Below are 14,598 nucleotides of genomic sequence, written 5' to 3' on the forward strand. Positions count from 1 at the left end.
GCTCTTAGACCCAACTCTTTAATTTTTCTCAGTCAAATGAAAAACAGTAAGCTCTTAATTTTGAATTTTACAGGTAGCTCATCTTCAAAATCTGGTTTCAGAGAAAAATAGCACAAAAAGTAAGCATTCTTCCTTTAGAAATATTTTCTTTATTTTTGAGCTTTTTCTTTTCCATAATTTTGATCTTTTTTACAAAACTGTCCACAAGACTATGACCAGTATATCTGCTTTTTATCTGATGATAATTCATTGCATCATTCTACTTTATAACCAAGGGAGGTTCCTTTAAGAATAAAATTAATGCACCTAGTATAAACAGTTCTAAGTGGATAATTTCAGAAACAGGTGAAAATAATTATCATTAGGCTGCTGACCTGGGCCTGTAGGTAAACCTATGGATTCACCTCACAATTTCAAGCGTCTGCATGAATTTCTGAGCTATGGTAGTGTCAAAATAGATTCAGTGGACTGGTTTTCATTATATTCCAGAATACTTGCGGATTCAAAAAACCCATAATTATATTAATATTGTAAATTATAACAAATAAGAAAGCTGTTATCTAATACCTGAAACAACCAGCTTTACCACATCCAGCTGTAGCAAGAAACCAAAGGAAAATTCCAGCAAGTATGTTCTCAGTCCTTGTATCTCACTTAAATCTTGACAGCTGTTTATGCCTGGGTGCTATAATAATGTTGAAGCTAGTATCATTGAGTAAATATGTATCTGGCTATGTTTTCAGCATCAAAGAAAAATGCATTTATTACTAAAGCATTCCCAACTATATTTATTGCAGTATAAACGAATGTGCTATATAAACATTGGGAGTTCACACAGAGCCTCCAGCTCTTTTTAAGGTTTTTCTTTTGGGGTTTTTTGGGTGTTTTGTGTTGTGCAGTGCAGGTTTCTTAAATACCCCAAAAATTCAAGGGAAAGAGCTTGTACACCTTACCTGAATTTATCTTCACGAACAACTGCCTTGGCTGTGTGAACATAGCAGACAATCTGTCGTGCTACATCCATTTGACTGAAGCTTGTAATGGGAATTCCAGGATAGCTGACATACTCTATTTGTCCATACTGGGGTGGAGAGGTTATCACATAAAGGAGCTCCTCTGGCTTGTCCGTACCGTCCAGTGCAAGGAGGACATTTGTTGTAATGTAGCTGCGATTTCCTTTTGGCACTCTAAGAAGTTTCATAAAAACAGCAATGTCTCCTGCATAATAAACAAAACAATACTGAAATAGTCATATTGAACTAGATGATCTGGTCTGGACTGTTTAGTCACAGGAAAGCCATTGTCAGTAGAAAAAGTGTAAGACTTTAAGATTATAGAGAAATTCAGCATGGAAAGGACTTCAGGATATCTTTATTCTAACCTTCTGCTCAAAGCAGGGTCAGGCATAGGATCAGCCATAGCCACATTGCTTCAGGCTTTTTCCTGTTGCCTACCTTTTAATATTCTTGCCATTTTTCTGTGCCAATTAACTCAGCTAGTTTCAGAAAGATATTTTCACTTCTATTTGCAAAGGAGCTGGGAGTCCTGAGAGGTGAGGGACAGCACAATGAGTTCAGTGGAGCCTTTTCAAATCCCAGGACCTGGCCAACAGTAAAATCCAAGCAATCAGACTTACAGGATCTGCAGGGACACTGGCCAGGTCCTATATAGTGCTAAGGAAAGGATCAGGACATGTACTAAAATATCTTGGTTTCAGAAACCAATATAGGCACTGTAAAACATGAAGTTTAGTGGATCTTTACCCTTTTCCAAGTCCTTGATATTTATGTAGAAGTCCACAGCTGGGGATCTGTTGTAACCATCCCAGAGGTAAAATGTGAAGCTGTCTTTTTTCTTGGACCCCACAGTTCCTGTGTGGACATATCTCACAAGATTCATATCAACCTCTTCCTGGGTGCACTTCATTCCAGTTCGGAGAGTTACCCATTCTTGTCCTACCTAAAAACCATAAACATCCTTTATTAACTAATAATCACTCATACATTCTTCCCAGTTAAATGTGGTTCCTTGTAGTTACATAGACTGTTAGTGGCAGCTACCTGGCTTTGCTTCTATAGGCTCTTTCCTCATAGTATGTTTTGAAGGGCAGCAAATAACTCGAGTTTTTTTCCAGCAAATATAAGGCTGGAGAAGATACAATGATCATTAATAAAATAGACTAATATGGAGTTTAGCCTCTTATACTCTAGGAAATAAATTTCTGCACACTTCTCAATCAGACACCGAGATGAAAGTTAAATAGTTCCTGACCCAGCTTATGTTTTGTATTTCTTAATTTCACAAATCTGCTCATGGTTCTATCTGAAATCATAGCTAAAACAGTATCAGAAATAAGTTCATGGAAGCACAGAAGTTTAGAACCCCAGAGGTCCTCAGCTGCAAAAAAACCCCCAACTGAATCACATCATTAAATTTCTTACTTTTCTGAAGATAGCCTAGTACTCTAAATTGGACTGATCCATGAAGTTGACATTTAGCAGCAGTAACAACATCACTAGATTTAGAGCAAAGGCTATCAAGGTCAGAGACCTAATATATATATATATATATATATATATATATATATATATATATATGTACCCTATATGTTCAAACTGACAGACTCCAGTCAGAAGCTGTCTCTTTCCTCAGACTTAATTCACAAGCCTCATGTGATCTCCAGACTGATGTGGACATCCAGCATCTAAATGCTTTCCAAGTTCACAAGTTTTAGAAATTGATTTTTATTTCTATTACATAGGCATGCTATTCAAAAGAGGCTTTTTTTTTTCTATCTTTGGTCAACAGATTATCATCTCGTGTTCCATTTCTAATCTTATTTTTTGCCATTGATCTTGATATATCCTTTCCATCATCTTCCTTTTCCCTTCCTTCTCTCCAATGCTTTTCTTCTGGTTGATGAGATACTACTTATTCTTTCACATGCAACTCCTTCCATGCTTTCTGAACCCTGAAGTAACTGAAGTATAGGCTGCTTTTTGCTTTTTTTTTTTTTTTTTTTTTTTTTTTTTTTTTTTTTTTTTTAAACCAAGGATTTTCTTCACATTCCCCCCCAACTTGTGGGACGATTACCTCAGGACATCTCTCAATTTTCTTCTCAGATGATTTGCCATGTTTTTTACCTTCCATCTTCTCCTGTTCAGGACCTGGGTTTTAGTACCAAAGCCTCTGGGACTGCATCATTGTTTGACTCAAACATTCCTTCAACAATCAAACTGGCCAACCCGCCTACTTCAAAATATGACAGGCACTTGAGAGAAAAGGAAAATGAACTTCATTTTGCTCTAAAAGGAGACAGTTCTTTGCATGCCTGCTTTCCGTTGAAGTACAAAGACTAACCTTGAGCTGAAGCTGACCATTTTCTGGAAGTCTTTCAAATAAGTAGTAAATTCTCTCCCTGGGGGTATCTTTATCTTCTGCTGACAGAACTGCGCTAGAAATTATTTGTGTTTCACCTATGTTCACCTCTATATCGTTCTTCCTGAAAAAATTAAAAGTCATGTATTGATGCAATAAAACGAACCTTTTCAATGTGTAATTTCTCTGCCAGAAATATGGATTAACCAAATGTTGACAGGAATGACAGTTGCAAAGAGAATAGAAGAAGGGTGCCTATTTCAGTTCAAAAGAGAAATAAAACAAACAGAGCAGACAAGCTTCTCTTTACAATAGTGAGAAACAACAAAGATACCTAAAACAAACTGATTTAACACATCTCTCTTATTCCTCTGGACCCTGTTCTGCTTACTTTCATACAATTTATATGAAGAAGACAATGTAAACAAATTGACTGCATTATTACTGCTAACATAGATCACAGCTGGCTCTATATTGGCTCTAATGCACTGATTGTTTATTTAGGAAATTACTGTCTTTCAAACAACTAGTCTTCGAGGCTCACCTTTATCTGTAAGAGACACAACCATATCTAACTGGCTTCTTTATGCTCTTTCTAGCACCCACATCTCATTTTGGGTAGAAGGTCTCAGGAGGAATGTGTGAAGGCTTTACATTCCCCAAGGGCACTCTTTACTACAGGACTCAATCCAAAAGGTGACAGATTGAGGTTTTGGCAATCACTGGGAATAGGAGGCGCTGTTTGCCAGCCAAAAACATCCCATCATAGGTTCTTTAGTCTGTTGACCATAACTAATGGAGATCAGAGTTGAAAATCCCTGGGTGGAAAGCACCCCAAGATGAAAAGATTAAGAAAATCTTACAGGTGCTGCCCAATATTCATCTGTAAAACTGCACATAAGGAACTTTGTACCCTATGGTGAAGGTGTAGTGAGTGAATGTGGCAGCTAAATCACCTCAGTGCCAAACTGAACATTTTCTTAAAGCACTACTGCTTGAATACTGGCAGCACACCTTATCTCAGTGGAGGAATAACAGGCAAGAGGCAGTAACTTCTTATAAAGGAATAGCTATTTTTGGAGTAGATGTCTCAATCTATGATGTTCACAGGAATGGCAAGTGGTGAGACCTAACATCGCCAGACAAGGAAGCAACAGTTTCTGGATCTAGCTGGGGAAAGCTAAAAACAGTTGACTTCTTGATTTCATCATCTTCTTTCAGAAAGAGAGGGTGAAAAATAGTAGATCAAGCTAAAGCATGTGAGGAACAAACAGGCAATTATCAGTAATTATCTGTACATGATATATGCATACATAAATTATACTCTTTATTCTAACTGAAAATTGACATTCTCTCATGTTAGTTTTATGCAATCATTGAAAATCTTTTAACTAATTAAGAAACTAATATCTGTTATTGGAGAAAGCTCTACCTGGTAAAAGAATAACATTAAAAATTCTTTGAGAAATGTGTGAGAAATGTAACTCTGATCTGAAAGCAGGCCAAATACCCTGAGGGATCAGAAATTCCCTCCTTAGTGACAATCTGCTTAACAGGTTGTGAGTCTGAAATGCAAACTTTAGAGGTCCAGAGCTATACTCACAAAACCTTTTGACTCTTATGTTCCCATCTGTCTGGGACTGGAAAGCAGTCACAAGTATGGAGGTCCTGATGCTCTGTGACAAGTCATCAGTTGGAGATCCCCGGGGGATGAGCTCCTGTTTAAAATGTCCAGGAGGTTTGGCTCTCTTGCAGCCAGCTGCCTATCTATAAATGGTCTGCCAGGCAATTTCTGATCATGTCTAATTCATTTACGACTCCTAGCTTTGAAGTGTAAGAGAAGTTACTGTGTGCCTTTGCAGCAGTTGAATTATGGCAGAGAAAAAGAGTTTTAGAATATCAAAGGAGAGAATTATTTTCTGAGAGCCCTTCCCCTGCTTCAAGCTGGTGATCCAAGCTTTGGCATGGGTCCTCTCATCCCAAAATCCAGAGCTGCTTTCAGAGAGATGTTTTAGGCAGGTGTTTGTCTGAGAGAAGGGAAAAACAGTACCATGGTGGGCAGTGTTCTGCAGAGATGCAACACCTGGTAAACATCTTGAGGCAAGTTGTGAAAGAAACAACGGACATGTTTCCTCACGCACTTTCATTTTTCCTCTATTTGCTCAATATAGAGCAATACCAAGCATGCTCTTCTTCCAGCAAGTTTTTTTGGTTTTTGGGGTTTTTTTGTTAAATGGGCTGATAGAGATCTACATAGAAACATTTTTACTGACATTAGTTTGTTACTAATTATGGCTTCCTCTTTGCATCAGACATCAAAGAAATGGTTTAATGGTGAACAGTGAACATGGTGGGATGCTAGCTTGATGGTTGAACTTGATTATATTAAAGGCCTTTTCTAATCTTAATAATGGTATGATTCTATGATTTGGCGTTTTGTTCACTTTTCCATCTTTTGTCTCAACACATCCATCCCACTGTCAGAAATAGAAACAAATTACTTACTTGCTCAGCACTGGTTTCTCATCATTAACTGGAATGACCTTTACTGAAATGGTTCTGAGGATTTCATGTTTTCCATCTGATAGCTGGATTTTAAAGCTGTCAGCGAGGTTTTCAGAGTTGTCATGCATGTATGTCAGGTTCATTCCTATGTGAGGCAGGAAAGGGGAGAAAAGTAAGAGAGAAAGAAGGAGAGAGAGAATGGAAATAACAACTTAATCTGACTTCTGTAAAATCCCTCTCGTCATTTCGCTCTGCTTCGATCACTTTTCTTCCATCTCCCCTCCCCATATGCTAGGATAACAATAAACTTGCCTTAGCTATCGTAAGATTAATTTGATGAGCCACTGCTGTTCCGTGATCTAACAACATACTATTGACTCAGGTCATCAACCTGACCTAAGTAAGGAGTGACTCTCCAAAAAAGGGGTCTCTGTCCATCTGAGGTACAAAAGGTACATTTTTTCTCCTCTCCTTATTCCAAATCACTTTGATGGGAACCATAGAGAGGATAAGACTGCCAGGCAATTCTTTCCTGTCCTCTAAATAGTCCTCAGGGAACTTTGAAGAAGCCTTTGGAAAGACAGCTGGCCTTGCATCTATGACCATGGACAATGAGAAGTTCTAAGCCAATGGCTCATTCACCATTGTGGATAACAAAAGGAAAAAGTCAAGAAAGAAAGTCAAAACCAAGACTTGGGACAGCAGAAGAATTTGAAGTGGACACCTGATATTTCTGGAGGTTCATATTAGATAGACAGTGAAACAAAAAAATCTTTCCTTGGGTTTTGAGGGCGGAGCTGCAATGTGAGTGAGAGTATCATATTCGTGCCCCTCTTTATACTGATAGATTCCATGTTTCACTAAATAGCCACTGTCAGGTGGAATCCACCATATTCCTTGCAGTGTTAAATACACTTTTTCATTACATGTATGTTGGGAAAGATCACAGATACTCCTACACAAGTACTTGCAATAGATTTGCTGCTTTAAAGCAGGCTGACTAATTGTGCTAAACTGTGGAGTCCTAGTTTGTACTTTTATTGCTAGACATATGGTATATTGCAGCCTTTCAATGCCTAAAGAAGGTTTATAGGAAAGATAGAAAGAGACTTTTTACCAGTGCCTGTAGTGACATAACAAGGTGCAGGAGTAGGTTTATGCTGGACATAAGGAAAAACATTTTACAGTAAGAGTGGTGAGACACTGAAACAATTTGTCCAGAGTGGTTATGGAACTCTTGAAGTGTTCAAGGTAATGTTCAATGAGGTTTTAGGCAACTTGGTCCAGTGCAAGTTGTGCCTGCCCATGATAGGGTAGGTGGATTTGTTGACCCCTAGAAGTCCCTTGCAACCCAAAATGTTCTAGGATTCTGTAATACTTAAATATACTTAGCCCTATGATCAGGTAATATGTTTTTAAATCATTGTTTGTGGAGTCCTCCCATTTCGAGAAGGCTGAAATCTGAATTTATTCTCCTTGTGTTATCTCCTGCCTTGACCCAAACCATAAGACTCTTCCCCTATAATATCCTATAAAACCCCCAACCCTGCTCCTGCTTGCCTGCTCGGTCTTCTCCTCCCTCCCCAGCTCGGGGCGGTGGGGAGCAGGGGCGAGGAATAAAAATGGATTCTCGTGCTTAACAAAACAGAGGCTAGTCTCATCTGTTTCCCTGCCGGTGGCTGTACCTCCTGAGACACCATGTTAACTGTAGCCACACTCTGCTACATTTGTCTCTCTATTCTAGGTGCTGTAAGATGTTTACAAATCTATTGATTTGTAATTATTGATCAATCTATCTATATGTTACACTACTCCCTTTATTTTTTTTCAGGACAGATGGTTTTCCTAATCATATTACTACCCTCTTTGATACAGAGGTCTCAGGAGGATTTAATTGATAGTTTCTAAAATCAATAGACAAGGACAGCATTAAATAGACAACTTCCATTCCTAAACATTGTCTTAAAAATAAACAAAAGGCAAGTGATTAAATAAATGATGGAAGTTTATTTATTGTGTCACTTGCCTCATTAAAGTAATGAAAGATCATTGTCAGAAGAATGCTGCACCTACCACTCCTCAGCTGCTCCATGGAAAAGTCATGAATGAGCAGCCCATGGCTGTGGTGATCATGGTTGATTAACTCCTTATAGTGTAGAACATCACTGCCATGAACACCATTAATAAGGAACCCATGTGAGGGCTTCTGCACAACCCCGAATACCAGAGGGTCTGGAGGCATATCCAGATCAACTGCGTTGATAACAGACAGGTCCAGCTCTTTCATCTGCCCTTCTTGAACCTGAACATGAAAGAAAAAACATCCAATTCCTTTACATAATAGGAAATAATAGAATTCTAGCATGGTTTCATGAGTAGGATATTTTTGTGTCACAAGTGTATCCCTTGATTCATCCACCCCTTGCCCAGTAGCTTTTTAACCAGCTACTGATTTCAACCAGTTTAAGAGAAACAGAGAAAGTGAATGGCTACAGTGATGAAGAGAGAAGTTGAGATAAGGAGGTCATATTTGCCCAAATTAATAGAAAATATGTTAAGTAAGTCAAGGCCAAATCTAGTGCTCAGAAATGCACAAAGTAGAAAGCCTTTAAAAACATAAAAGTATCTAAAAATATGGATGCATATAAATTTATACATCCAATTTTACTTCACAGTAAGAGTAAGTTTACACTCTGTGGTCACAGAGTTATTTATGTTAAAAACAGTCTACAGAGAGGGGGAAAGCTATGCTAGAAATATAAAAAAATACTCTATTAAAAAATGTGAACGCCCTTGAGAATGTGGAAGAAGCCTAAAGACCTTTTTGCTTTCTAGATTATTTATTTGTTTAAAGATTTGACCTTTTTTTTTACTTAATTGCAAATTTCCAAGAGCTATGCCCTGCTCCTATCCCACTCAAGATGTCTTATAGTTTTACATAGGATTTCACTGGGGTGTTTCCTGAAGTAGGCTGAACTACACAAAGTAAGGGAAATATGCAGAGGAACAGGTATCAGGATAATGTTCTTATTTCTATTAGAGTGGTTTCTGGTTAAAGTAGTTCTATGACAGGCATTTTGCCTTTTTCCTTACAGTAATATTCCTGGTTTTGAATTCTGGAACTTCATCATTGGTTGGGCTGATTAGCACAAAAAATGGAATCTCTTCTGAGCGATGCAACCCATCAGTGACATAAAGTACAAACTTGTCTTCTGTTGGCTCCATTCTCAAGTGCCTGGCTTGAACATAGTTTATATTCATGGCTTTCAGGTGTTTCAGCTGAAAAGAGCCTACCGATTTTAAAGAGAAAAAGAGTTAGCACAGTATTTTCATACCTTCTAGTCTTATCAATCATTAAAAAAATTGAAGCTATGTCTTTTTTCAAAGAATAACCTGTATTTTTAAAGTTTTCTGTCATTTTTTGACTGTAAGTGTTACATTACACATGGTACTGCAGGACACAAGCCCTTTTTCCCCAAAAAAATGCATCACTGTGCTTCAGGTGGTACTCTGAAGCTTCTCACTTTTCAGTTCAGACAGCAAAACTGAGCCCACATAAAACCAACTCAAATAACAGCTAGGAAAATATCTGAGGTCCAGGGATCCTTGATAGTGCTATGGTTAACCACTGAACTTGATTTTTTTTCCAAGCTAAATAATTCTATGATTATGTTATTCTAATTACACTTTATTTGACTGACAGATCACAAAAATGAGAACTTAAAGACTCAGAGATTGCAGGTTTCCAGCTGAAGATGCTGGTAACAGCTGATAGTATTACAAAGCATGTCACAGTCTGTTCTGCTGAGGGTGAAACTGCCTTACACAGTTTGAAAATGGACAGGGGAAGCCACCATATAAGTCAAACATTATCTCAATCACTTTTGTAATATTGCCTTGGAAACTAATGTGGGACCCAGGCTACTGCATTTAATTGACAGATGATGAAGGGACTCTGGAGCCTTTCATGAGGGACTGAAGAGGAAGGCAGGGAGAGCAGATTAATGTCTCATATCATGACTTCTGATATATCTCAGCCAGATTCATAAAATAAGGATTGCCTTGTTTAACTCAAGGACCAAGTCTTCACATTTGCAGGGCTTCAGTCTCCCTTTGAACTCCTCCTGTAAAGTTCCACTGCTGTTCATCTGCCAGCACCTGAGTTCCTCGATAAGCCTGTATTAATGCCCATACCTGTATCTGCACCACCAGAGCCCACTGCAGGGCCTTCCACAAGCCCTCCAGATTTAATCTGCTTGGTTATCATAACTTGTTAAGACTTACCTATGCTTATTCCCATGTTGCTCTTCTCAAACCCAGGAGAAGGCAGTATATTTTCAATGTAACCAAACTGGGGAGGAGAAACCATCACAAACTCCAAGTTGTCTGCAGTGGTGTCAGGGTCAGTGGCAAACAAATGATTGGTAGTAAGGACGGCTGAGGAACCCTCCTCCACAACAAAGCTTGCACCTGTGCACAAAAAACAGGTTAAGCATTATTAGTCATGACCTCATTTTACTGTTCTTTTTGTTAATAAGAATGGAAATAGTAATTAAGGTGGAAAATACAAAAAATACTGAATTAATGAGGGGTTTTGTTTTAACATTTTCTTCTCTACTTTCACCAGCATCTCTGCTTTTGCCATCACTGAAGTAGAGAAAACAGGGATAATGAAATTATTTTACTGGTTAAGTTATTAGGTAAGGTTTATATACTGCTCAAAAACAGTTGTTACTTCTGTTTGTTGGAGCATTAATTACATGAGAGCTGTCAAGAATTGCTCATAATGAACAATTTTTCATGCATCACTGCCCCATTTCCCTGCTGGGACAATGCTTCAGTTCCAGAACATTACTTGGGTGAGCGCCTGCAAATTACAAAACTACTCATACATATGCTTAAATATTCTCTGAGATACATAACACGTACCTGATACTTACAAACAAATGACATTGAAAAGACACAAGCATATGGAAAACATACTTTTAATATGTATACCACAAAAAGCCTAGGAAATTGACAGAAATTTCACACAGTGGGCTGCAGCTGGACTAGATGTACATTACCAACCTGATTTCCATTTTAACTGAATTGCTTAAATTCTGAAGAGTACTTATGAAAATGTGGCTTCACACCTATTAATCTATAGCTTTTGTCTTCATTTGCTAAAAAAAATTAAATATAAGTAATATCGGTAGCAATGATTCTGTCCCTTCATGTGAAGCCCAAATTTCTGTTTTATACTCTACACACAAAGTTAAATAAATATCTTTATTTATTTTTATGCTTTTCCCCTGTGTAGGCCTGACACCTGTTGGGCCATTAATTCAGTTCAGGGACAAGATATGGTTCAATTTTACTGAGACATAACTTGCATATGCAGCAATTTGCATACAGACACGGTGGGGAGCAATCTGACCATTCTCATCTCTAACCACACGCTTTAAAAGTGTGGATGTAGAGCAACAAGCTCATAATTGCACTGACAGATCGAGGGTTTACACTGTGCAAGCAAAGGAAAATAAAATCAATGGAAATTCTGATCCAAAACTTTTGTATGCTGATCTCTAACTATTTCTAATAGTAAAAATCAAACAACAAAAGAAGCCACCCTGAGTCTTTAGCCATTACAGTACTGCATTGCCCACTTTTGTGCTGCTATAGTGAGAGGAAGCTTTCACCGGTTGCAATTGATGGAGGCTGGTTGTCCACTGGAAGCACAGTGATGTTAAGGTCATAGACAGGAAATGGATCATCACGTGAGACTGATGGAGAAGGAGGTCCATCGTAACAGCAGTCTTTCACATCTAGGCCAGCCTCACCATCAGAGACAATCAAGGTTAAGATCTCAATGGAAGGAGTCAGGCCAATCTCACCACCTGGGAAAAGGTATTACAGTTCAGAAGAAGTGATTTACCAAAACTTCATGAAGACTAATTTTTATCCTGCAGGGACAGTCTTCAGTATCGAGTTAGAAGAAAAAGAAAGCAGCAGCAAAATTACTGGAATTCTTAATTCTGGCTGGTGGGGGTGCTATTTGGTTAGAGAATTGGTTTGTTGTTTATGATTAATTTTAACCAGCTCACTTTTATGATATAATAAGAAGGCATAGAAAAGAGTCTTAGCATTGTTGTAGTAATTATAATGTTATAATTGCTATGCTATGATATTATATTGTAATAAAATGGCTAATAGTCCTCAAGGTTCTGTCTTTGTGCACTAATGTATATACAAAATGTATATTGTGTAGAAAAAGTGGTTTTTTCTGCATTTCTTCTCAAGGAATGTAGGAAAATCTTTCTTTTATATAAATGTTCCACTACGAAAAATGGTAATATCCATGCTTTTCCAAAATAAAACTTTTTAATATATCAAGTAATAAGTATATTTTTATATTAGTCTTATCCTTTAAAATGGACTATAACAGGGGCTATACTTTATTACTGCACTGTATATTATGCTTATATGCCATCACATTTGAAATGTGGGCTGATACAGGACTGGGAACTGCCACCCAAGAAGCATCTGTAGGTCAGAGTATTCCAGCTGTCAGGAGTTCTGGCAGCCTGTGTCTTGCATTGCTGCAAGATATTATTAATAAGCAGCCTGCAAAGGAGGGGCAGTGACTCCCAGACTCTCTTGACAGCACATTTAATGTTAGAAATTTATAAATGAAAACCGCAAACATTACACTCCTGAAGGTAAAGCTTCATCGCCTCTGCAAAATATTGTCATTGAAATACAGTTTGTGATATTTTTAGAATGCAGAAGAAAAGTTTGTTGTTGGTGGCCACAGTTGAGTACTTCCTTTTCAAATGCCAGCTGCTCATTTTAGACTGCGCCAAGCTTGAAAATGTCACATCCATTCTCCATGCTAACACCAAATTACAGAATAATTAAACAGAAAACCAGAACTTGCAGGGGGAAACTAAAACTGTCATTCAGAGATGTAGAAAGAGAACCTCTTTAATCCCAATGAAAGGATAAATTTAAGTAAGAAAAGGGGTTAACCAGCCCTTGATTTCTGCCAGTAATTTAAAAAAAAAAAGAAGTACTAGCAATAAACTCACAAAATAATGTATTTTTAATGTTGTGTTTCTCATGAAGAAAGTCAGAACTTCCTTTATGTTTTGGTATGGAAAGACTATGAAATGTCCAAAGTAGATATCCTTTTAGATTGGAGAGGTAAGCAAGAAGTACAAAAGGGGTTTTTTACTATCGTGAAACACATCAAAATACTCTGGAGTTGTACTTGGCTTAATAATGATTTTATCAAAAAAGCCCAAGATATTTTGTCAGCAACTGTGAAAGAGTGCCTCCAGGATTATGATGCTTTCATGTACTAGTTCAAATATAATTTTCAGTTCAAGCAGGGATTGGAGAACATATTAAAACATTTGGTAGTTCTCTATCATCAGCCCTCTTTTTTAAAGCCAGTTTAATTTTTTTTCCCTACTCACAACACATGGTTTCTAAAAGTTCCTACTGGAATTCTGCAAAGGCATGGATTCAGGTTAAGATTTTTTTTACTGATACTTGTCTGACCATCTTTCAGTCTAATTCTGTCATTTGCTCACTTACTGGTGTGCTTGTATGTGACTAAACCAGCAGTGACATCAGCCTGGGAGAAACGATCCACGGCAATGCCAGCTTTCCTCACCACCCCGTGGCAGGGCTGGCGGGCCAGCATGAACATCAGTTCCATGTCATCGCTGTCCGCATCTGTGGCGTAGATGTACTCTGAGGACAGGACCACTTCTGCACCCTCCAGGCAGTGGAGCATGGGAACAAGGCCTGTTTGCATAACAGGTAGCTCATCATTCACAGGCAACACCTAAGCAGAAAAGTAATTTAAGAATTTCTTATTGTTCATTTCAGTGGAAGCCAGTTGTTTCAGCACACTGTTTTGCATCTCAAATGAACAATATGGTGCCAGTGTCAGAGTACATTGAGCTTTCTCTACAAGCAAAAGGAAACCAGTGGAATTAAGATCAAAAGGCGTAAGTAAACCAAGCTAGATAATTATAGTTTAAGTACAAATTGCAAGTCAAAGCGCCTCTAAAATTTGCCACATGAACCTGAAACCTAGGGTTGAAATAGAAGCCTAATACATCCATTATCTTCCAGTTTTCAAAGTAATGCAAGGACTTCTGTAAGTCAAGCTTTGAACCACTTGCTTCCACACAGACAATTGCTCTCAGAAACATGCAACGCACTGACCTTGACCTGCAGGATGAACTCTACAAAATGGATGCCATCTGTGGCTGCAAAGAAAACGTCATCAGTGAGAGTCTCAGAGCCATCATGACGATATCTGTGAAAAAAAAAGATTATAGGGCTGCACAAATTTTTCACAGATAAAAACAATCCACGCTTTCTGGTCCCGCCCTACAAAGTGTAATCCCTCCCAGCATAAAATGGTTCTCCCCATGTAAGGGTGTCCACAATAACACTGCTCTGATTCACAATCAGAGTTTCTCCAAAGGGTTTTTGGGGCATCCTACAAGAAGAAAAGTAAAGTAAGCCCCTCAAAGTAAACCGTTCATCAGTCAGGAAAAAGGTTTCCTAAGGCTTTGTCATCTACATCCCGGCTGCTTGTGAAGTGCTTACCAAACACATATGTCATCATCGTGGTAAATGCCTACTTTCTAACAGGTGGAAATAGAGCCAGGGAGCTCTAACTCTGCATGCATGTGTAATGTCTTGTTCTTACCA

At 38.2% G+C, this 14,598-nt stretch overlaps 1 protein-coding gene across 3 annotated transcripts in view; it reads right to left on the reverse strand.

Annotated features, from left to right (window-relative positions):
* FREM1 (FRAS1 related extracellular matrix 1) overlaps nt 1-14,598 on the reverse strand; it is a 64,903-nt gene that overhangs the window by 25,564 nt on the left and 24,741 nt on the right. For all 3 annotated transcript variants that reach the window (XR_014592503.1, XM_083883665.1, XM_083883664.1), the window contains 10 exons: nt 14,104-14,197; nt 13,465-13,717; nt 11,565-11,762; nt 10,168-10,353; nt 8,977-9,173; nt 7,957-8,185; nt 5,884-6,028; nt 3,361-3,502; nt 1,764-1,959; nt 954-1,218 (listed from right to left, as the gene is read on the reverse strand). Coding sequence is in view for 2 of the 3 variants with exons in the window: in XM_083883665.1 (XP_083739791.1) it covers nt 954-1,218; nt 1,764-1,959; nt 3,361-3,502; nt 5,884-6,028; nt 7,957-8,185; nt 8,977-9,173; nt 10,168-10,353; nt 11,565-11,762; nt 13,465-13,717; nt 14,104-14,197 (1,905 nt within the window). In the remaining variant the exon portion in view is untranslated. The remainder of the gene's footprint in view (nt 1-953; nt 1,219-1,763; nt 1,960-3,360; nt 3,503-5,883; nt 6,029-7,956; nt 8,186-8,976; nt 9,174-10,167; nt 10,354-11,564; nt 11,763-13,464; nt 13,718-14,103; nt 14,198-14,598) is intronic.

The sequence above is a fragment of the Zosterops lateralis genome (genome assembly GCF_965231275.1).
Source record: "Zosterops lateralis genome assembly, chromosome: Z".
Classification (NCBI taxonomy): Eukaryota; Metazoa; Chordata; class Aves; order Passeriformes; family Zosteropidae; genus Zosterops; species Zosterops lateralis.